The sequence below is a fragment of the Thunnus thynnus genome, chromosome 16 (genome assembly GCF_963924715.1).
Source record: "Thunnus thynnus chromosome 16, fThuThy2.1, whole genome shotgun sequence".
In the NCBI taxonomy this organism is placed as follows: domain Eukaryota; kingdom Metazoa; phylum Chordata; class Actinopteri; order Scombriformes; family Scombridae; genus Thunnus; species Thunnus thynnus.
Window position 1 is genome coordinate 20,227,211 of NC_089532.1, and position 24,239 is coordinate 20,251,449.

Genomic DNA, 24,239 nt, shown 5'->3' on the forward strand with positions numbered 1-24,239 from the left:
GTTATTTGTCATCCCACTAAACAACATACAAGTACCTTCTGTACTGTGTGATGAATAGTTATAGCGAAGCAAATGTGAAGGTGGGAAAAGAGAAAACTTAATGTTGTCAGTGGAGAAGGTCTGGAGAAGGATGTCATGTTTGAAAGAGGAGGTGAATGCTACTCATCTAGAACAAAAATGTTTTGCACAAGCCAGTGCACGTTTCCCAGAGGCAGTGCATGGTGAACAGCAAATGTTACAATTACAGCACAGACGCTGAAAATCCCAGGAATAGTGCTCTCTATCATTCTTGGTTAAACTCCAAGGCACAGTGGATGCATATGAATCCAAACCCAGATACCCAGTGTTGTCAGAAGTGACCCCAAGGACAGCAGTTACACACCGTGTTCACAATCTCTCTTCAGTTTAGTTCACTCTGAGACAGACTAGTGAAAAACACTAGTTACATTATTATTCCTTTATTCAATTCAATTCAGACTTTAAGGAAACAGCTCATGAGGGGTCCATAGAACAATAAAATACAATGAAAAATAAATAAATACCCAATATCTACTTTACTGTAGGCGGAGTGAATTATACAAAACAAGAACACTGCAAAAACATACAAGCAACAATTAGTTTCTAAAATTATAAAATGGAAAGAGAATACAGGATATTGTAACCAAGGACAGGAGAAGGTGCCAATTAAGGGAGAGGTTAAGAACAGGTCTTGTTTGCGGTCACTCTTACCGGATGTTGGGCGTGGCACACATAAGAACATCATTGAGCAGGAAGAGTCGTCGCTCCTTCGTTTTGATGATTTCACCGCGCTCATTGTAGACCGTCTCCACCATGTCGTCTGAGCGGATCAGGTAGCGGCTGCCATTACTCAGAAGCTAAGGGATGAGGATGATAAGTCAGAGTGATACTAAGTGAAAGTAGGAGTATGGATCTCTAATAAATGTAATTAAGTACTTAATTAACAATACCAGAGACAAAGACATGTCACTAGGCTTTATTGGCAAGAAAATGTTACTGATATATTTCAGTCTATACAACGCAAACGGAGTCTGGCTGGGACCCATTGTCACATCATCTCACTATTCTTTCCTTGTTTCCTGTCAGTCTCTGTCTCTTCTGTAAAACTGTCCTTTGTGGGTACAGTATATAATATATGGCTATCATATGTGAATCTGAGCAATTAAAGGCTACGAGGAACAAAACTCTGTCTCATGCAGGGAATATTGTAAACACATGTCTCTACACAGATGCCACAGTGGGTGGCTGTAGATAGACAAATAATTATACCTTGGGGAAAGCTGGTGTTGTGTGCAAATGTCGTGCTAAGCCATGTGCTAAAAATATTCTATTCAGTCAAGAGAATACTTGGTAGAAAATGTGAAGCTCAAGTGCTTGATGGCCACCCACACTGGGACAGAGAGAAATGCCACAGCATATGCTAAAAAAATTTGAACATTAGCCAATAATTTGAACATTGACTGAGCACTGAGTTAAGTAAAAACGAACTCTAACCATTTTCTCAATCAGCATGTAAAAATGATGTAAAAAAATCCATTAAAAAACTGGAGAGAAAAAATTCAATGTATTAGGGAACACATATTCCAACAAGCAATGGCTATGGTATCACATGATTCTGCTACAAATAAGTACACACTCTGAGCAGTGAACAGACCTTGTTGAGGTAGCGTTCGTTCATGGCCTTTGCAATGTGACGGATCTCGCAGCGCTGGTCGGCTTCCCTTTTCTTTTCATTGAGCTTCTCAGCCAGCGTCTCAAGTTCAGTCAGGGCCATCTGCAGGGGCAGACGGTCTGCATGACCCACAGGAGTGTTTTTCAGCATGTCCTGGTGAGGATGCACACAGAAGTCATACATTTATTGGTCAATTGTTCATAATTCAAACTGAGAATTGAGCCACCAGTGTGTTTTAATAGTAAATTGTGATTAACTCTGATATTTATGTGTTTCTGTTATTCTACCTGTTAGTTGTGCGCTATCACAAAAACTAATGTCTCCAAGTCATCTATTTTTCTACTGATGAGGATTTAATAGCAGAATAAATGTACAGTAAACTGACAGGTATCTTGGATAGTCAAGCTATTTTGAGTATTTCTGAGTTTAATACTTATGGTCTTTTCTAATATACTGCTGTTCTACATGTTTTATATCATATTTTTTAAAAAGTGTGTCATATTATATCTGAGCTTTGCTGCAAGAGAGACAGTAAATGTAAATATGTCAGGGCAAATTAAAGCAGGATTAAAAGAGATCAGAGGAAACCATTTCCCCTCAGTGCATTGCCCTCGCCTCCCCTGGAGGTTAGCACTTTGAAAAACAAAGTACCTTGATTCATGTGTATGGGACTCCCTCTGCTGGTGAATGTATATACCACACTTCTAAAAAAATGCTCATGGAGCTGAAAATCACAATTCATTATACCTGCAGCAGCAAAATGAACTGTGGGAATCTCTGGATAGGTTTCATCATCAGGCCATACAAAGTCATTCTGTCACTGCTGGTCTCCTGACGGTGCTGGGATGTAAAAACAGACAATTATCCACAGTTAAGGGACCTGTCTTCAGAGTGTAGAGTGCAAACAATATTCAGGTTAGGATGCAAACAATAGTCAGGCAGGACAATAAAGCATGCCAGCGGGATACAGACTTGTATTTACCAGGAAAATTCATGTACTTCTGAGTATCTGAATTAATGCAATTATGTTACCTATCCTGTCTTCATGTTGCCTTTGCAGCATGAAGACAAAATAAGTAGCCAGCTTAAAACTGCAAATATTTTACTCTATGAATATAAAAAATGATTAGGTGTAATCATTTTCCTACTGAAAATAAAAATTATGGAACTGTGAACAAATGCAGTCAAACTTTTCCTGTAACAAAATAAAAAAATGCCTCCTGGTCTATAAAATAAAATAGATCCCAAGAACAATATTCCTGACACTGCACTGTATTTCCAAAGTCAGTTTAACATTTTGCATTTGTACATTCTCTCTCTAACCTTCAGGAACTCCAGGAAGCCGGGTTTAGATGTGCAGGTCTTCCTCACCACTGCCATTGCTGTGCTAAAGTTGTTCACATACTCACTGTAGGCATCCAGCACCATGGATTTTGAAAACTGTTGAGAAACACAGATGTATAAACACAATGCCCACATGCAGTAACATAAACTACATGCACATGTGGAAAAAATACAAGGTTTAGTAAATCAGATTATTATGGAACCATTTTAAGGTGAAGGGACTTTCCTGATCCCCAAATAAACTGTTTTTAAGTACTGTTGTTTTATGATGAGATGAGAATTGTGAGGTCAGGGAGGGCAGTGAGCAGATTTTATGTGGGTGTGACATGGGTCTCCTTGTTTCTCTGATATCATGCCAGAGGTTGCCACTTTGATTTTCTCACAAAAACAAGGAAGTGTTTAGTAGTGAGCAGGACTGTGGGAGAATTAGTCTTTTGTTTTGAAGATCCTTGCGTATGAGTTGCTAGACAGCCAAAGACAAGAGGAGGGTGGAGTGCATACTATAGAGAGAGCAGAGCACGTGTCTTTGACAATAAGTAATAAGGTAGGAATGGGTGAAGTCTGGCTGTGCTGCATACAATCATCATAAATACCATAAATGATAAACAGATTCAAATAACAGGTGGATTCAGGGATACTTTTGTCTGAGGTACCACATCTAATGTAGACAATTTATCTTTAACATATTGGTACAGTTCTTGAAAAAGGTTTTCAAATTACAGGCCCAGCTCACCGATGCCACAAAGACGTCACCAATCATCTCCAGGCTGTCCCACTCGGCCACACGGCTCGCCAGAGCGATCTGGAACAGGAAGTGGCACTGCAGGATCTCACGCACTCGGTAGAAGGTCATCTTCAGTTTCCTGTCACTCAGTAGCCTTGGCTCAATCTGGGATAGGGGCTTCTCATATTGCTGATAAAGCAGACAATGTGAACTGCAATAACAAACACTTCAAAGTGGATTTGGTAATTACTGCAGCTGTACTTGCATACCTCTAATATCCTCTTTAGCGCCTCGAGATAGTTCTTCTCACTCTCCAGTATAGACCCCAATATACATCTTCTCACCAGCTGTAGAGCAAAAATGTTAATGCAGTTGACTCCAGACCAATTGTTTGTTTTCTTTATGAGCAAATTGATAAAGTTAAGAGTCAAAGAATCGAAATAAAAGTTGAAGAGTATATTCATTACTTGTTGCTGTGAAAGGCCCTCTGGGACTGGACCCAGGACTGGCTCAACATTGAAACAGTCCACCTCAATGAAGAGTTCAGACTCTTCATCCTCAAAGCAGGCTGACTTCCTCTCTAAATCATAAAGATGTAAGACAAAGTAAGGTATTTAAAAAGGATTGTATTTGAAGAAATACACAGAAAAAAATGCTGTATTTAACAGAAGAGTTCAGAAGACAATGTGTATAGCTACAGGGTCCTTTGAAGGATTTACATACCATGACAGAATGACTTGGTTTTGATGAAAGAGCGTCCCTTCTTCACTGCAGCTTTGGTTTTCTCAAGGCCATCTTTGGTCCCTTCCTTAGCTGCTTTCACCAGCTTTTGCATCTTTGAAGAGACAAAATACACTATAATCCATATTACAAAAGTAGCATTAACTGCTATCTTTTCTCTCCACTTGAGAATTTCCCTCCAAGGTGAAGTTTAGTATACTTAGTCTAAGCCTATGACTAAAATGCTACTGAACTGAGCTACGCAGGACAAGAGCAGTGTTAGAGTAGGGATGAAGACAAATGGCAGATCATGTAAGAGCAGAGCTGAGCAGAGAATGAGATAGTAACTGGGACATCAGCTAAATGTGCTTCCACTATACTTCCAATTTTTTTCTGTTGATATAATTTTAACAGGTGTCTCTGCACTGTATAGATGGTGTTATATTCTTTGTACAAACATAGAATGCTATTGTTTTCAGCTACTTTCGAAACATCTTAAATCAATGGCTATTATCCATCTAATAAGAGCTGTATTGCTGGTGTCTCAGTTACAGTAACTGTAGAATAAACAAATGTTACTTAGGAATATGTCCTAATCTTTACAACCTCCAATGCATGAACATATAATGAGACAGGTCAGTGCAACAGACAAGGAGACAAATGAATTGTATGCAAACCCATCACCAGTACCACCACCACAAGTCATTCACATCATAGCAGGATGAGGGTACTGAGTCAGTAAGAGACACCCAGAGTGAAGTTAGCTAGACTGAGGGTAAAGGGTTGGGACTACTTTGTCTAGCACAGGCAGGTGAGGTAGTTTACCTTCTGCTCGTGTTTCTGTTTTAGCTGCTGCAGCTCTACCGTTCCCACTGTATTTGCCATTAGATCTTTCATCTTTTTCTCATAGTGTTCTTTCAAGCGAGTCAGATCTTGAGAGAGCTAAACAAAAGCAAAGCAAGCATTATTGGTTATGGTTTTGGAGTGAGAGTTTGGAGTGACAGCCACAGCAAACCTACTTCAAATTAATATGTGTTTTGCTGGTTTACTGACTCTATCTTTCCGGATATTTGTTTTGCTTAAAAGTTTAAACTGGGAATCAGGGCAAGAAATTAACTATTTCATAGCACAATGCCTTGTTCCCTTGATCTGATGTTCATGGGCATATTTTTTTGTTTTTGGTGGCCAATGAAGAGTGGAACCATACACTTGCACCACAATTGGAAAATTAATACTTAAATTGTATCACTAAGATGATAGATGATTAAATTGAAATATCATCATGGTGCCAGTTTCTCAATATTGTCTGTTTTTGTTTTATTCACTGCAGAAGTGTGTTTGAAGAAAATTTGACAATAGTTGCATCCATATTTGTCTCACCTGTACGCATTACATGTTAATAGTACAAACGCAGTGATAAATTTAAAAAAATAACTATTGGAATACTGTTCCTCAAATACTGAAGCAATGACCATTTCATTGGCAATAATTACTTTCTGACCATTGTATACAGCAAAATAAAGTGAAGCTGAATTCTCAAAACCACAAACCAAACCATTACATACAGAGCAGGACCTCCCTCTCAGGTCTGTAGAAGGAAATAGACAGCTGATTTCAAATCAAACATACAAATGGACTGTGTATCATTGAAATCTTGATCCATCAATATTTTTTCCAGAAGTTAAGAATTAGTGCAGTAAAAGGAATTGTTCTAACCAACAATACAATTTTATATAAACAATGATATGATCTCCGGTGTCATGAGCTTCAAAAAGGGTTTGTGGAAATCCTGGCAGAAAATACAACTTCCACCTTCCAAAACCTCTAAAATAAAACAACAAACATGAATTCCTGTTTCATCCACTACTACCATGATAGTGGTAAAGCATAGTAAAGAAGTTGGTTGCTGGCCGTAATGCTGACAGAGGGATGAGAAATAATTGTAATACACACATGGGTCTTCCTCTGGGGCGGCTTCCCTCTCATGAAGGCGTGGGGCAGGCCATTCTCAGGGCGACCTTCCCCGTCGCTGGCCTCATCGTAGCTTTCAAACTCGCTGGAGCTCCAGCCATTGTCGAGGGAACTGTTGCAGCCACCCTCCTCGCCAAGCTCCACATCATCATAGATCATCTCATCTGGCTCTGTATGAATAGACAGGACAGACATAGAAGTGTAAATACTATAGTTTGACTATACCCTTATATAAATAATGGAGCAAACTAAACACTGTATAGGGTTATTCCATTAAAAAAATTGCAGAATATACCTTAACTTGTATAATGGATATGCAGATAAACACAATAACATTAAAGAGTAACCCAATACAATAACCCTGAAATAAATGATCAGTTGATTTTTGATGCCATAACTTGTGGTGTTGTTGTATAAGACAGCATTATATCATAAAGTGTGCCTTTTATCTTGTTAACAACAACAAAAATCAAACTTTTTTTCCCCAAGCTTCACCAAGGGTAGTAGTATTTGGATGGCTATTACATTGGATTGCAAATAAAAGACATCCAGTAAACCGGTAAAACCAGGCAAACACTGTAAATCTAGACACATAATGATTAATGACACTTTTTCATGCAACAATCTTAAAAATACAATTCAGCATTCCAGCTTTTGAAAAAACGAAAACAGAACAAAACAGGAAACAAGAAATAAAAGTGAGCGGAGCAGACAGGCTTTAGGCTACTGACAGGAACTAAAATACTGAATCTATGACATGAAGGAATGAAAAAGAAAGTTTACTCACCTGTGTTGGAGTCAGAGTTCTCTCTGGGCACGTCATCGTAAATCACCTCGTCTGGATCTGAATCACAAAAGGAACATTTACAACAGCTAATGCAAAAATTCTTACTTCATACAGACAAGTTGTTCACACAACAAACAGGATGCAATGTAAGAGAGATCTAAAAGAGAGGCTGCACACAAGGGTCTGCTTCCTCAAAAGAATAGGGAAGGAAATGTCTGGGAATTCAGTTATGTAAAGAAAAAAAAAAGACAAACCAGATAATAGTACCCTGAAGGCAGACACTGTGTGTGTTGAGTACAGAGAGTTGAAACAATGATAGTGATCTGTCCATGGAAATTACATGTGTCTCTATTAGATGAGCATTTGTTGTGAATTTCACTCCTTACTTTCCATCCATGCAGTGTTTGCAGGATCAGAGGCCCATTTAGCCAAAGCATCCTCTTCTCTAATAGGTGGATACTCTTCACTGAAAACACTTCAACAATAAAAACAAAAACAAACAAAAAACCCATGTAAATAAACAACATTGTAACTTTAAACATATTTGACTGTCAGTATAATTTAAGAAAAACATTCAAATTAATTATACGTTTTGTGTATATCTTAATACAGTGATATTGATCGAAGTATTATAACAGATGTGAGGATAGTAATCTCTCATAATATATTGATGAGGATCAGATAAAGAATTTTATTATGTCCTGTAACTGGTGTGGGGGTAAGTGGGGAGTGAGAGAAATGCTTCATTAAGATACTATAATAAATGTACTAAATAGGGATGCTCTAGCTATGTAGTGTGTCACACACCTGTCAACAGAAGTGCTGCCAGTCCCGACCACTGTGACTGAGGAGAGAAGGAGAGAGAAAACATTACACAATGAAAACCTCTAACACATGGTTCCTAAACATTTGCTTGTCTGTGATCTCATTTTTAAGTCCCAAAATTCTCATGACCCATGAGTTAATATGGTTCATGAGCTGTGAATTTGAGTATGGCATACTATTAAAGACTATTTCTAACAGCATGGAGGATGTTCAAGATTGGTAGATGATATACTTAAAAACACTGATATATTTTAACTGAAAAAGAAACAAAAATCAATACATCAGTCTTAGAAATATGCAGGCAGCATGTCAAGCAACTCCTCAAGACCTCCCAGTCTTAAGATTGAGACTGCTGTAATTTCTTAATACGCCACCAGATGTCACTGATGACTCCATGTCCCCTACAGTATGATTAAGTTGAATGTCACTTGACACATGTAGCTATTTTAAAATTCTATGATAAGATAAATCTTGTGTTTTCCTTGGAAAATGTCATGGCAAAAGTGATTGCTGCAGTAAAATGTCCTTGCTAAGCATACCATGGCTAATGACACTCAAAATGAAAACACTGCAAAAGGATAAATAATTTTCTACATCATCACACGTATGACTTTCCAAACCCTTTTACTTAAACATCTGGGTATTTCAGCCTGGTGCAACCTTGGTTAGATAATTACAGTGTAATCAGACTCCTCAGCGTGCCAGGCCACAGGCTGGGGCTGAGCTACTGCAAGATTTTAGGGAAACCGGAAAATCCTCACAGCCAACACAGATCTTTGGGGAGGACTAAATTTAGTCCTTACTTCCTCGTGGCAAGGCTTTAGGAAAAACAAGAGAAAGAAGAAAGGAGACAGGATAGACGAGCTGAGGCAGCATTCATGTGTCACAGCACTGTATTTCTAGGCTTGTGTGTTGGGAGAGGAGACGGAGAATTTCACTTGAAGTTTAGAATAAACAGAAGCTTGACAGTAGAGAGATGACAGGAAATGAGGGGAGATAGAGGTGGGGAATGACGTGCAACAAAGGTCTGTGTCTGGACACAAGCTGGGGACTTTGCAATTCATGGTCAGCACCTTAAACCCTTAGGCCACCAGGGCAACCCAGATATCCACAGAATTTTATGTTGGTTTGGGTATTAATTTAATTATCGATCTAGATAATAATTTAGAAAAGCATTTCTCTAGGATTTCCCCCTGCTGCAGGCTCTATTTTACCGTCCTCATCCACGGATAGGTGTCGAATGATGACGGGTGTGGTGTAAGTTGGTGTTATCAGCGGTACACCAGAGGGGGTTGCATAGCCACAGGGCACCGGCACTGAGTAGCCTGCGGTGATGCCGCCAGGGCTGTTGTGGAAATCTTGGGCCTCTCCCTCTCGCTCCTTGGGCTCCCCTGGGGAGGAAGCGGAAGAGGAGGGTCCATGCTGCTGCTCAAGTTGCTGCAGCTGGAAGGGAGTGATGTCAATCACAGAGTAGGGGTTGACCTTTCCCTGGGGGGAGGTCCTGGGGACAGCTTGTGGGGGGTGCAAGTCATTGCTGGACACCTCCTGGCCTTCACTCCCTGGTGAGAGCAAGCAGATAGAATTAACTTATACAGTTACAGATATGGTCAGAGTTAAAGACCTGAGCAAACATGCTTTATGCAGATTACAAAAGATGAATCCCTGTGACTGAGTCTTACAATTTTATCATCATCCTTCCTTCTCTGACTCTATGGACTTCTATTAACGCAAAATTGTATGCTATCTAACGTGTCAATAAAACAATCACTTATGATGTATTTTGTCAACATGTTATTATCATATCATTTTCAAATTTAGATTAGACAGCATGGTTGCCAGCGGAGCACATTTCCACTACTGTCACTTCCATGTACTTAAGTCGAACAAACAATGTCTGGGCAATGTCATCTGCCAGCTGTTTGCTGACAAAACTGCAAGCTGATAGTTATGTCAGTTTTCATTAGTACACTTTATTTGTTGTGATTCCTAAGAGAGTTGTTAATTTATTTCCTTATTTTCCTTAATTATATACTGATAATGTTTTCCTGAGTGGAGAAACTTTTCCAGCGTGGGGTTATTCTGGATGAGCCTCATTTCTTTAAAGGAGCTTTAGTTAAGACTACAAAGTTAGGTTAAGTAAGATTATACATGTAGTGGTAATTAGTGAATTTGAGAAGCTAGAATTAGGGAACATGTAATGAATGTAGCTAATGAGGGATCCTCATGATGAAATATAAGACATATTATGTGCATGCTTTAAAAGGGCCAAAGCTGAAGTATCAATGCAGTGTGGACATCCCTTCACCAGAGTACTACAGAATGAGTGACTGAGAGAGAATAAGCAGAGCCTAGCCTGCTGCCTGTTGCTGCTGTCACGACTGTCAGTGATAAAAACCAGACAACCTCCAGCACCAGGCAGCCTGACATACAAGGTGCCATGAGAGAGACAGACTGCCCCACTTTACTGCCTCACTTTAGCCTGAGTTGAAGCAGCTGGGTTTGAGCCAGACAATCTACACAAAAGGAGAATGTGGAGAATTTTTGATCACTGCCAGAAAATATCTGACATATTCAAAGGATTATTTACGGTCAATCAATATCCGTGCATGACCTTAGTGTAGAGGAGCTTGTGCCCCAAGGAAAGGGAAAAATTGGCTCTCACTCCCGTTGAGCCGACAATTAAGCGTCAACACTTTTAGGCTGCAAACCTGTTCTTCCAGGATCTGTCTCTGCATCATCATCAAGAGGAGGGGGTGGAGGTGGAGGTAAATCTGTCTCCTTGTCATCAGTCCCCTCAGCAGCAGATGTCTCCTCTCCTTCTGTTGTTGCTTCACCTGCTGTGGAGGATCTGCTCGTGGCAACTGTTGTGTCTGTTGATGATGGAGCTGTGTCGGATGTGGTGGAAGGTGCTGGGGGGTCTGGGCTGGGGAGATGACCCTCGGGGTGACTGGACACAGTGTTGTTCTGGCTCTGATCCTTGCTGCTAGGGGCTGAAGGAACTGGAGGTGCAGGGGGTGGGCGGTCAGCCTCGGGGATGTCATCACCACTCTCATCAAAGTCGAAGGCTTCCCCCTCATCTTCATCTGCAAAGGCGACGTTGTCTGCCAACACTGGAAACAGAGATATTAGATATTAGGGCTGCAAGTAACAATTATTTTCATTATCGATTCATCTGACAATTAATTTCTCAATGAATTTATTCTATCTATTATTCACTGGGTCTATAAAACATCAGAAAACAGTGGAAAATGTCCATCACAATATTCTAGAGCAGAAGGTGGCATCATTAAATATCTTGTTTTGTCCATTAAACAGTCAGAGTACCGACATATTAAATTTACAATGATGTAAGCAGGAAAGGGAGCAAATTCTCTCATTTAAGAACCTGAAACCATCAAATCCTTGAAATTTTTGCTTAAAAAACTACTTTAACAATTAACTGATCAAAATAATTGCCCATTAGTTTTCTGTCAACCAACTGATCAATTAATCCAGTAATTGTTGGAGCTCTATTAAATATTATCCCAAGAATATCAGATTTACGGAAGAATTCCAGAAAAGTTACAATATCAAGATATACATTGCTATCATAGAAACAACATTTAGTACATACCAGAGAAGATTGTATTCATATCACCTACCCCTCGTAGATAAAATGGAAAAAAAACAAACACCATTTCAATTGCTGGAATAATGGTAAATAGTGGGATTACAGCAGAACCAAATGTAGCACTGGCCTTGTGTCAAATGCCAATTACTTTTTCAATGGGCAGATAAATCCAGGAGGATTACTTGTGACATTGGGGTGCTAACTAAAAGACGATTACAACTGAATCTCTCAGTTATATCGCGTCTTTGGGTTCCTGTTGATCACTACGTGCCATCAAACAGGTTGTTGTTTAGCTACACAAAGCAGTAATGTCTAAACTTCTGAACCACTGCAATGGCAAAGTGTTAGGTGTTATGATAAAGAAGAAGTCAACCTGTTGAAGACCGAACAGATCAGCAAAAAGTAATAAAATTAAGTTAAATTAAAAGTTAATTAAAAGTTTCAGAGATGACAGGCAGGATAAGTCTGGCTTTTCCTTCGAGGCCAAAAAGAGACTTGTTGCTGCCACCATTATGTCTGTGCGGGGCTATGGCGATGTTATATACATGCATGCATCTTCGCAATGCCTACACACGCTAAATAAATAAATAAAAAAAATCATGATTTCACACTGTATTCCATCAGGGCTTTAGCAAAACACAAGTTAAATTTAGGTAAGATTTAACACAATAATCATATTATTTCACTCAAAGCCATTTACAGTTGCACTGTGGGTGGCACTAGTTGTCCTTGGGCTGTTATAAGTTAAAGCACTGAGCCACATACAGACTTATAATTAAGGGTGGGGTCTACTACAGCAGTATGTTTTCTCACAGACATTTTTACATTAAGGTTTTACACCAAAACAGCACATCATCTGCTCTACTTTATGGCAAAAAACAAACTGGGGCAAAGCTACAAGATATATAGTTAACGTTCAAAGGCGTCACGTTCACATCAGAGCACACACTTGGCAGCAGACAGGAAGGGAACAACAAATGTCTTTCCAGTTTCCACACTGCAATTAGGCCAGCAGGAAAGAGAGCTGTTACTCCCTCCAGTGAGTAGTACAGCCTGAGTTTATGCATTATTTCTGATCACTGTGGGGCTCAGTCAGCGAAGCTCAAAACAGAGCAAGAGAGAGAAAAAGGATTAGGAATGCACAGGCTCAGCTTTCATCAGCAGTCATGTTTGGCCCAAAGACCTGAATGTTTAAAAACTGGTATGACAGTATTTTAAGTTTCATTCAGTTGTGTAGTGAAAGGAAAAAAAGAATTCAACCTGAATTCAATGCTGAGGAAAATATTAGGTAATCAAAAAAACAGGGTTCACAGATAATAAACTGGATGGATAAACTGGGCCAGAACCACAAAGGCTGAATGGAGGGAACTCTGACTCCAACGACTGAACCCTTCACCTCTCCTGCAGTGATGCTGATTTTCCTATAGAGAGCCAACATGTGGGAGGTCCCTCTAACTTCTGAGAATGATATCCTATCTTTGTCATAGCTTTGCTCGCTAGCATACCACAGATTCTTTGTGAACAATTTTGTCAGTAGTCACAGCTTCATTGTATTAGCTTACAGTCTAACGTCTTACTCTCATATCCTGACTGTGACTCCCAAGGAAAACACAGAACTCCAAGATTGTGTGAGCCATTTCCACCACAAGTCCGTGACATGTACCTCAACAATGTCAGTTGCCGAAATAGCTCAGTTGGGAGAGCGTTAGACTGAAGATCTAAAGGTCCCTGGTTCGATCCCGGGTTTCGGCATTTTGACCTCTTCCCTCCCCCAGCTAGGTCTTTGTAACATTCCTCCACAACACTTTCCCTTAACACCGAGACAACACCTTTTCCTTTTGACACAAATGAATATCTGTAATGCTTTACTAGTCACAGTCTGACTCAGTCAGCTGAGACATTTATGTAGTCCTTTGAAGTCTAGGTGATAACGTTAGTCTGTACACACAATTACCACAAATTGAACCACGTTCAGTGTTGCAACATGCTGTGCCTCCATGCCTGAGCGGTCTACTGATAGTGACCAAGTAAATCTTAACTGAAACTGAAACTCCCCTCAGCAAACTGAACAACTTTGAAGTCCCTCACGGCAATGTACACAGCTCTAAATCACCAGTGCCATTCCCTCGGGCTTTGACAGGTGGTTGTTCCACCCTGTAGTCAGTGTGTTAAGGAACGTTCTGTGACTAATGTTGCAGGTCAACACTGTGACCCCATGTCCATCTGCACCGGTGACTAAAGGTGCATAAGAAAAGAGGTGCAAAGAGCAAACCTGGAAACAGAGATACTATCTGTCTTTCCCATCTGTGCAATAATAAATGGTGTGGGACACAGAGATAAGGCACAGCTAGCTAATATTCTGTGGTACTCCAGGACTGTTGGATGTATATTCATGTGTCAATAATTGCTCTAACGTGCCCTCTATCCTCTCTCTGTGGCTTCAATGTGAAATACTTGGCTGTTCTGAAATAGAACAGGACTTGATTTAATTGGATTTGGCCAGATGATGAGTCCCAATTGGCCATTCAATAGTACATCTGCAACTATGTCTAGATGAGACCATTGATAGTTGGCTGTGTGGGTTTGCATGCCTGCAGCTTAATTATAGAGACTATGCTGCATGTTGTCCTGAACTTTACAGCACACACACACAAACACACAAACCATTCATGTGAGAATCGTCTAACCCCTCTCAACTACATTTATACCCCAGCCCTTAACTCACATTACCAAAATATCTCCACTTTTTCTTAACTTATTATCCTCATAATGATGCAAAGTACAAGATCATGGAAAAATAAACGTGCAAGTGTGTGCACACACATGCACACTGACACACATGACCTAGCTGAGGTACCCATTGTCAATTCATAATCACAATATGGATTCTGTTCTGTGGGCCTATCTCTACTCTGCTGCATAATGGTCTGCTCAAATGAGTCACCGGGTTACGATCCGCTCCAGCATCGCCCTGGCAACAAAGCAAGCGACTGGCCAGCTGGAGACGAAGCATTTCTCTGGCCTGTGTCTATCCCCGGAGGCTGTGTGTGCGTGTGCATGTGTGTGCGTGCTGCTGCAGCAGTATTCAGCCTAATACTGAGGCACATTGTCTGGTATTCACAGCAGCACAGCACATTTCACTCTCCTTACTCCCTCGCTCCTCTGCCCACACACTCCACGCAGCGGTGGAGGAGCAGAGGAGGAGCAGAGGAGGAGCGGAGGAGAGGAATCTGTGTTGTTTACTCATGCTGTCTAGCTTCACTAGCACTGCAGGAAGTGATCCAACCACAAGATGACCTACAGAAGCTACCAAGTGATATCTTATCTTTCTCTTGAAACAGACAATCAAAAGATATGTGACAAAGTTACACTGTCAACACAAAGCTGTCTGGAGTTACAGGGATGTCTTGAATCTTAACACGGAACTGTGTTGACCTTTAGAATATTAGAAATGAGCTAGATACTTTTCTCCCTGTGTGCTAATCCATCCTTTTATTGCCATCACCTGTTGCTCAGGTGCCTCAGGTGTTATGACATGAAGTGAGATCAATAAATATCCTCTAATACCCTATATAAAGTGACCTTTAAGTTATTCTGTCTCTCAAATCTCCACTCAAAACTGTGGCCCGTACGGGGATCGAACCCGCGACCTTGGCGTTATTAGCACCACGCTCTAACCAACTGAGCTAACCGGCCATGTGGACACACATCCATATGCATGCATGTCCAACTGTTCTTCTGCAGCTGCTACTGTGAGCTGAGAAGTCTCAGATTTTTTTGACTGTTTTCTCTCAGAAACATAACCCTAAAAAGAAAGTTGAAGTAGAGGCCAAAGTGCATAGCATGTGTGAAGGACAGAGATTTGTTGACTTTACTTTCAGGAGGCGGGGGAGGAAAGTCTTCCACGTCCATGCTTGGCGCTCTTCTCCTGCACAAGCTCTTCAGACGGCAGCATGCAGGGGATCAACTACGCCGACACACATTCCTAAAGGAAAAAACACATACATCATAATGTGGCAAAATACGTGGGTGGATCCACACAGTATTTCCAAATTAATTCAACACTGAGGAATGTTTCCATACATAATGATGTAAGCACTGCTGACTTTGTGTATGTAAGCCAGTCTCCAAAAGTCCAGTTATACACCTGTTATTCCATATTACTCAATCACAGCAGCACTTCTCCAGCAGAGGAAAATGGCTATGTTGTGGTCACAGTCTGGAACCTTTTGTGTCAACCTCAGAATCTAAACCAAAGCTAATTCAGACAAATAAAGGCATGAATGAAAACAAAAGAAACTCTTGTAGTGCTCCTGAGGAGTATTGACTCTACCACATGTTGCAGTTTACACAACGTTCTCATATGCTAATTGTGGGCGTGTGTAATGTCATGGATATAAACAGGTTGACTCCGTGGAGTAGCCTTCTTGAAAAGAAGGGTGGCGGGGGGTTTCTTTGGCTAAATCAAAGTTATTCAAAGCAGGTTTGTGTTCAGATTACTTATGGTTATTGTGGTGATCTGGATACTACATAATAGATACAACGTGAATCAATAGTAAAAATGCACCCCTCCTTTAGTTTACTCAGCCGGCTTTATCAAATTAAGCAAATTTACTACAGGCATTAAAAAGTTGTGCACACTTTCTTCAAAGAGATCAAATACAATCAAATGTAGATTAGACAACAACACAGCCAAAAGGCACCACTACTTCTACCACTTAAAAGCATGTTTGTTCAGGGCCAGAGAAAAATTTGCAGAATCTGCAGCTTCATTATATAAAAGGTTACAGTGTGCCACAGGCTACAAAACATATTTAATATTAACAAACACCCAAGCATGTTATCATGTCTATAGGTTTCTGTTTTACTGCCAGACTTGACTAAAATGAAATGAAAAACAATATAAACATTTAGGGTTCAAGGGTCATTGTGACATTTTAGTAGCAGCCACACATTTTGGCCCAGGGAAATGTCATTAGCATGCTGAGGCAGGAGAGACCTATGGACCTGCATGGGCATGAAAGACATTGCATTCCTCACCAGCACAGCCTTTGTTTGCTGATGTACAATTCGTATCCAGAGGTGACAGTTTCTGTCAAAAGGCCTCCTCTAAAAAAAAAGTTCTATTAGCAGACTTCTACAGCTTCCTAGTATCCTCAAGAGCAGATGACAGAGCCATGACATCATGGTGTAGCATAAAGCAGCCATTGTCGTGGTATGTATGCTCCATATTCTATTCATGAAATCACTATAGTTCAATACCAACCACAACAGAAGTTCACAACCATCCACTTCTGACTAAGACAAACCTACACCACAGTCTTGCAGCAACCAAGAACCAAAGGATAACTCATTCTGAGCCTCAAAGCTTGTTTTGTCTACAAATAATGTGAAATCCTCTGCTTCTTTGTCCTCCACCCTATTCACAGGGCACAAGGCCAGAACAGTGGATGTGAACACACTGAGCCAGTGTCTGCTGAATGCAGCGCTGCTGACAGATAATGCTAGCGCTAACAGAGGCAGGTAGAGTATGCATAGCCTGAGGAAAAATAGTCGGCACAATGGAGAGGAAACTAAAGAGGCGGACAGAAGCAGCTATGATGTTACACGGCCAAACTGACGATGAGGCCTTCTTTAGGTATTATACTGCGCAGTTTGACAAAAAGTGATGTATGAATACGAAACAGGTAGTTACAAGGCACACACAGCTGTAAAGTGACTGGCATACTGTGGCGTGAGAAGTAACAGCCCGGCTCTGACAAGATCTTTGAAGAGTGACTCATCTCTCCCTTCGAATGCAAGGTTCAAGGTCTAGGACAGAGGTAAAAGGAAGGAAGGGAAAAGACGCAAAATATTCAAGTGTGCTCTTTATGATGCAGCGGCAGAGAAGAGAGAAGTTACACTGTCTGCTTCTTTTCTTTGTCTTCTCATGAATTTGTAATACAAATTAAGCCAAAATGATGAACTTCATTGTCTTCAAGAACAGCAGGGTCAGTATTTGATTGCAACGTCACACGTTACAGCACTAAGTCAAGAAACGTAGATAGCCTTTCTCACTCCTGCTTTGAAACCAATCTGCAGATTCCTCAATAGCTATTCTCTCTTGTAATTACTCTGCTTTTCGTCTTTTTACTTGCTTCTTAGAAAAAAACTAAACACACCTTTCCACAAAATTACATCCTGCCTGGCCTGTGGTGTGGTTTGACTTCAAATGTGCTTTGCACCATTCAAGCACCTGGCTACCCCATGGAGATGACCAACTCAATGAAAGCACTCCCTACATATGTAGCATCTGTCAGCAACCTGTCTATACTGCAACATTGTAAATAGTAATACATTTACAATGTGCAACAAAAGCAGGCAGGTGAGTAGAGTGTGGTTTACAAACCAGCATAGAAAGGAAAGAAAATATTCCCCCTGATTTATTTATAATCACTCCACCCCACTAATCTGATCAGTGTTTAGACTAAATAAACAGGTACTGTCTAACACTCAAATGCGGGAGCAGTTGTTAAAGACAGAGCGGAAGACAACAGAAAGGTAAATTCAGCCTCATAGTTGATGACAGACTCAACTGAGCATGTCATTACATGTTGGGGAAGGCTGAGCTGTGCTCCGCAGACAGGAAAACAGTCATCTGCTCTACTGGTACAATGCAAACAATTTGCTAACATGTGTATTCCTAATAACCTATGTTAAAGAGCAGGCAATGACAAGGATCAAAAAACATGTCAACAATAGGTATGGTACATATTCCATAGTGTAGAGGATGAATTCACACTTATGTTCACTCAAACAGATAATTCAACAATTGCCTTTGGGATGACACTTTGAATGTAAAGTGCTTTTAAGGTTCTTGCACAGTTCTCCATATCACTACTCTATATTACATCTTCAGGCTAACACATAATTCAAATTCCAAATCAAAGAAATCAAGGAACAATGAAACCTACATGCACAGCATATGATAACCAGAAAGAAAACCACCAACACCTAAATAATTACTTTTTCGTTTCTGGTCATTTAAAAAAGTAGATATACTTTTCTCTGTGCTTTTAAGCACATATTTCTTGTAATTTCCATACAGTTTCTAATCAAGATTTTAAAAAATCTGAGCTTTTGTAAATTTCCTTAGCACATACTGTAACTGCTGGCCTGTCACTTTAACCAATGAGAAGTCAGTCAAAAATTAGTTGTGTGTGTTGCTGAGAGCTATCCTACATCAAAATATCTGCATTGGTAAGGGGTTTTGATTCTTCTGTAGAGTTTTCTGGAGCGCACTTAATGACAAGTGGCATTCCACACATGGGCTGAAAGTCATAAACAAAAGCCTGGAGGAGAGGGTGGTATGAAGAGAGAGACTTGTAGTCTGCTGTGAGTATCTGTCTTTGGCTTCACAGCTCTTTGGCTGGCTGTTTAGTGTGTCCCAATCTTTTCCTTCTGCCAGGATTACAGTAATCAGACCTCAACCGAAACAGCAGATCCCAGGCCTACAAAGAGTGGATGGACAGGCTTAACAAAGTAATGTATTTGTGGGAAGGTTCAGGAGAGGACAGGACAGTACCCTGCAGCATACTAAAAAGGAAAAAAAGGTAGCTTACTCTCGCCTCTTCACAATCAGCATTCAAAAGTTGAAAAATAAGTGTCAAATAAGTGAAGATTGTTTCACTATTGCGTCATTACATATTGTTTATTAGCCTATATAGTTTGTTTCATTTGTTGGCACTGCTGACCCTCATCTTTGGCATTACTTACAACAAGAGCCTAAATGATCAATCAATCAACAAAAAAGAATCGGCAACTGTTTTGATAATAAATTATTCATTAAAGTCACTTTTCAAGCAAAGATGCAAAACATTCTCCAATTCCAGCTTCTAAATTGCTGAAAATGATTAATCAAGAAAATAATCAACAGATTAATCAATAATGAAATCAATTATTAGTTGCAGCAATAACAACGCAATCAAACCAACTGAGCTAACCAGCCCAAATAACCCATGACTCTGACTGTTCTCCTTCCTTGGCCTGACCTGAACAGTAGTGGGAGAAAGTGGAGAGGGCTGTATGGTGACGACAGAGACACACAAAACAGGAATCAATTCATAAACTCAGACAGTACAGCTCCAACAAATACAAGCATCCATATTTGTTTTAAAAATCCAGCAACGCTTTGACAATTAAGTTGAAGCGGAGCTGGTGGAATTATGGAGGGAGAATCAATGTTTGTTGGGCATTTCAAACAGAGATTATCACACTCTCAGATGGTTTACTGTGGAATAGCCAAGTTGTGTATTGTGAACAACATGCCAACTATGTGGTATTTATCCACTGGTCCATTATGCCAGGTAGTGCAGCCTGAGCAGCAACAACGACAGCCTTTAGTTCAACCTGTTCTCAACTCAAAAGCTCTGAGGCACATAAAGGGATCAACCATAAAGTATCACAGTATCTGGGCCAACCAGCTTTGACATCATACCACCCATCACCACCCACCCTGACCTCAAAAGGGGAGGGGAAGCTTGTGGAGTTCAGCAGAGCAAAAACAGACGTAAGCTAGCTCACTTTAAAAAGTGAATCCTGACTCTTGGTAAGTGGGAACTGCAGATTAGATCAGCAAAGGACAAATTGGGCAAATATTCTTATATTCTTAGACATAAATATCATAATGAATTACAGCTAAGCAATTCTCCTCATAATTACATCTCCTTTTGTTCTTGTAGCAGCAAAAGTCTTCTCATCCATGGTAGAGTTTATGCCTCCACCAATCCCCCACTCCCAGTGATATCACATGTTGTAATATAACATGCTGAACAATCGATCAACATAGTCTGAAGACCAAAAGATTAGCGTGGTATTTCACATCAGCTACTAGTTATAATTATAAGCTTAACAGGTGTGGATATTAGGGAATACACTTCAATAGTGCCTGTGGGGCTGCAGTATTTTTATTTGATGCCAGAGGTGTGATCTATTGGACCTATGAGGGGATTGCATGACTGGATTTAGCCACAAGCTCTGAAGCCATGTTTCTAAAGTGAATGTGGTCAAAGCTAAACGACCTCAATGATTCAGAACTGCATGGCATTATCCACCACATAACAATGTGTGATGTAACCATTATGATGCATCAGTTAGGCATGATACATTACACAGAAGCTTGGCCACCACAAAGAGTAACATTATACTCCTAGTAACGTCCCTACTAGTTTATGTATACTTCTTATATTGACCTTAACTTAGAGGCAATAAAAAACAAAATTCTGACAGGGCCCTCCCGGCTTAGGAATCACTAACCAAAATGAAAAAATGTAATATTTTAAATGTGATGTCCATTTGAAAACAGAGGCAGCCGCAGTCTTGGCTGTCACTCCTGACTGGTCCCCACCCACCCAGTGAGCCACACCAAAGCACTGTGAGAGCCCAACATGTCACCAGAAGAACACTATTTAGTGTGTGGTGAGCAGTGGATAAGCGGCTGCTTCAAAGAGCTTTTGTGGAGTGGTTGGGTGTAAGCTCTGAAGGCATTTTAATATGAATAGAGCAACTCAGTCAGATTACAACAAATGACCGCAGGAAGCTGCAATAATCTTGATCATCGGAGTAACTGGCCATTGCACTGACTTCAAAGAGTGGAGACGGTTTCTGAAGCCAAGATTGTCAGTGACCCTCTGCGGAGTTCTCATCTATAGTTCAATGCATACAGCATGGTGCTTACATTTGAATAGGGGGCTCAGTTGTGGCAAGGGACCTTTATCACATGCCATCACCCTCTCTCCCCCTCCCCACTAATTTCCTGTCTGTCTATACTTTCTACTGTCAAATAAGGGCAAAAATGCCATAAAAACAATCTTTGCAAGACTGCAATGTATCATTGTATCAAACCCCACTGACTTTGACAATGCACTAAATTTATCCGACACATGTTCCCAGATGCTAAACAAGTGCGTGGTATGCAAGCAATTTCACACATCCACCTGCACAAGAGATGCAGACTTTCTTTCCCAGCTGCTGCTAAACTATCTAAGTTGCTAATCCATGTCCTATCTCAGTTGATCCTCGGTGGGGTTGTGGATGGACAGTGAGTTCATAACTGCCTTTCTAAAAATGAATGGTATGCTCCTCAGCTCAACCGCTGTGTACTCTGGCACCCCAAGCTTAGTCATGGTAAATAGAAGGCATTTCCATGAGCCGTTATTGGCAAAGTAGAGTACGTGCCTCGTCACAATTACTTTAGCAATTAGCGATTTCTGGCCTCCACTAAACTACATCTGTGACAGGAGAAGATACTGCAGTTTGGTCATGTTTTCATGCTGCTGATAAAAGGGTTTTTTAGATGCATCTACTCAACAGTCATGACAAACAGCATTAGCATTGATTGCCAGCATCCCTTTCTTCAGTATACCAATGACAGCTGTCGTTCATTGGCTACAATTAGCTACAATAACAGTTTTATCTAAGCGGTGTCTGAAAACATCTGCAGGGAAAGCAGCTGTGGCTTGATTAGAAGGACGTGTCACACAGAAGGGAACCTGTGTACTCACGTGAGTGCTAACAGAAGGAAACTACAGTGAATTTGAGCAAGGAAAAAATGATTTGTACTCCCTGGACAGCCTTCACTAAGTGTTATTACAGTGAGGTGAGGAATTAAGCATCTGTATTCGCAGCCAGGCCACCCTGGCTATTTGCTAAACAAATTACCAGTGGAGACTTTTGTGTACATGCATGTGTGTGTGACCTCCTCAATGTTCCAACTCACACTTGTACTGGCCGAGTGAACTGGACACGCATGGCACCAGACAATACAGATGAAGATCAAAGTGGTCTTTGTATTTAAACCATATTTTAGAGGATTGGTTAAACTTTATAGATTCTTAGAAGCTCTTGCCTTTTGCTGTGCGGAAAGGGAACTACTAAGGAAACATTTTAATTAAATTATGGTTTTACTACCTGTTTAGACTGATCTTCCAGTTGACTGGAGCTAAGCAGCCCTTTCACTGAGGAATGCTATGCATGACTACTTGAATTTGTAGTTGGGCTGACTGCTCCAGCTCAGGAAGACTTCCACACTTATAAATGATTTTAGATGCATGGAAAGTCCACATTGACTCTTATGTTTTCTTTTTATGTGTTGTATGAATTACGTTATGGTTATTATCAAGGTTGCAAACTTGGCATGCTGTTAATTCAGTGTTATTAAAGTAAAAGGCTATCTTGCACCTGCAACTGCATCCTTGAAGAGGGACAGAGAGGTCAGAAAGTGTGAAGTTGTGCTCAACATTGACATATCCTTCAAAATTTTACAGGGTCAAAGCCAGTGGATACAGATTATTGTCCTGTCTCGTTAGTATGTCAAACAAAATGACGCAGAAAAAGTTGAACAGAGAAACTTCAAGTTTTTATAACAGTTGATTTCGAGATTAGGATGCATTAATTAGCATACATGTGCAGAAAAAAGGAGTAAATGTCTAACTTAATATTTGAGGATGTTATACGTTAGCTAGTTGACTGTGTTGGCAACTTGGCAAAGTTAACTGAGGCGCCACGTTATAGCCATCACCCAATACACTGTTTTAAAAATAAAAACATACTTAAGCCACTATAACACAAAAAGAGAAATATATTACACGTTTCTTATCAAATAAAGTAGCCTAGCGTTACTGCTCACCTGAACTAACAGTTAGCAAACCAGTTAGGGATATTTAAAACTTTGTCAGAAACAATGAAAAAAGTCCTCAACTTACCATTTTACGACTTTTACCAAGTGAATTTCTTTACCCCTTCGCAGTAATACTGTTTAAGTGTTAAACGTCATGCATTTCTGACTTCAACACAACTTTAAATACATCAAAACACATCCAGTTTTCGTCTACTGTCCTTCTTTTAACTTCACTCTCTGCTATGCAAGCTGACTCCATCCCTGGAAAACCCTCTACCTCCTGTTAGCAACTGATTGGCCGACGGGTGGACTCGGAGAAGCTCTGATTGGCTCCGAGAAACGTCAATCAAGTATCCAACGTCTTCTCCGGTAGGATCGGACAGAGCGGTTCCAATCTGCCCACGTGACGTGTGAGGTGGCTCCCCATCTCAACAGCTGTCCGGAGATGATGTTGGAGGAAAGTTCGTCTAACTGTACGGAGCATGTTGCTAGTAAATAAACTTCCAGTTTTGCTGTTTTGCACAGTACCCTGTGTATTATCCCTTATAATTTATTATTTTTTAATGGTAATATACTCATAAACTGCACCAGTTTCTCTTTATTACACTTTATTGAAATAGTAACATTCTAAACAAACGTTAAATCAAATTATTGATTGATGTACACATAGTGGCTTTGAAACTTTTGTTTCTTCAGGCTTGTGTTTGAGCAAAAAAAAAAAATTGGGCATATTATAAGACAACTAGGAACTTGTAGTTTAAACAACTCCTTCAATCACAGTTAAACTGAATAGCATTTTTAAATTTAAGACCTTACATAACATCTCTGACATTCACACTTCAGCACATTTTGAAATGCTGTGTAAAATAAATCTGTAAGGAGGGTGGTGTTAATCCTTTTGGAAAACTAAAT

General features: G+C 40.3%; 1 protein-coding gene and 2 non-coding genes across 4 annotated transcripts in view; 1 reads left to right on the forward strand and 2 right to left on the reverse strand.

The window, feature by feature from the left end:
• The window catches only part of arhgef10 (Rho guanine nucleotide exchange factor (GEF) 10), a 57,630-nt gene extending 34,040 nt beyond the window's left edge, over nucleotides 1-23,590 (reverse strand). The window contains exons 1-17 of one of the 2 annotated variants that reach the window (XM_067614879.1): nucleotides 23,413-23,590; nucleotides 15,547-15,656; nucleotides 10,770-11,171; nucleotides 9,276-9,620; nucleotides 8,044-8,080; nucleotides 7,623-7,711; nucleotides 7,237-7,293; nucleotides 6,432-6,619; nucleotides 5,304-5,420; nucleotides 4,482-4,593; nucleotides 4,226-4,338; nucleotides 4,028-4,105; nucleotides 3,768-3,947; nucleotides 3,014-3,130; nucleotides 2,438-2,530; nucleotides 1,673-1,843; nucleotides 730-875 (exon numbers count right to left, since the gene is read on the reverse strand). In XM_067614879.1, coding sequence (XP_067470980.1) covers nucleotides 730-875; nucleotides 1,673-1,843; nucleotides 2,438-2,530; nucleotides 3,014-3,130; nucleotides 3,768-3,947; nucleotides 4,028-4,105; nucleotides 4,226-4,338; nucleotides 4,482-4,593; nucleotides 5,304-5,420; nucleotides 6,432-6,619; nucleotides 7,237-7,293; nucleotides 7,623-7,711; nucleotides 8,044-8,080; nucleotides 9,276-9,620; nucleotides 10,770-11,171; nucleotides 15,547-15,583 — 2,282 coding nt within the window. In that variant the 5' untranslated portion in view covers nucleotides 15,584-15,656; nucleotides 23,413-23,590. The remainder of the gene's footprint in view (nucleotides 1-729; nucleotides 876-1,672; nucleotides 1,844-2,437; nucleotides 2,531-3,013; nucleotides 3,131-3,767; nucleotides 3,948-4,027; nucleotides 4,106-4,225; nucleotides 4,339-4,481; nucleotides 4,594-5,303; nucleotides 5,421-6,431; nucleotides 6,620-7,236; nucleotides 7,294-7,622; nucleotides 7,712-8,043; nucleotides 8,081-9,275; nucleotides 9,621-10,769; nucleotides 11,172-15,546; nucleotides 15,657-23,412) is intronic. The other variant, XM_067614881.1, reaches the window with a different exon arrangement.
• Nucleotides 13,351-13,423, forward strand: trnaf-gaa (transfer RNA phenylalanine (anticodon GAA)). Its single transcript has one exon. It is a non-coding gene; the product is annotated as a tRNA-Phe (tRNA).
• trnai-aau (transfer RNA isoleucine (anticodon AAU)) lies at nucleotides 15,294-15,367 on the reverse strand. Its single transcript has one exon. It is a non-coding gene; the product is annotated as a tRNA-Ile (tRNA).
• Nucleotides 23,591-24,239: the final 649 nt, after the last annotated feature.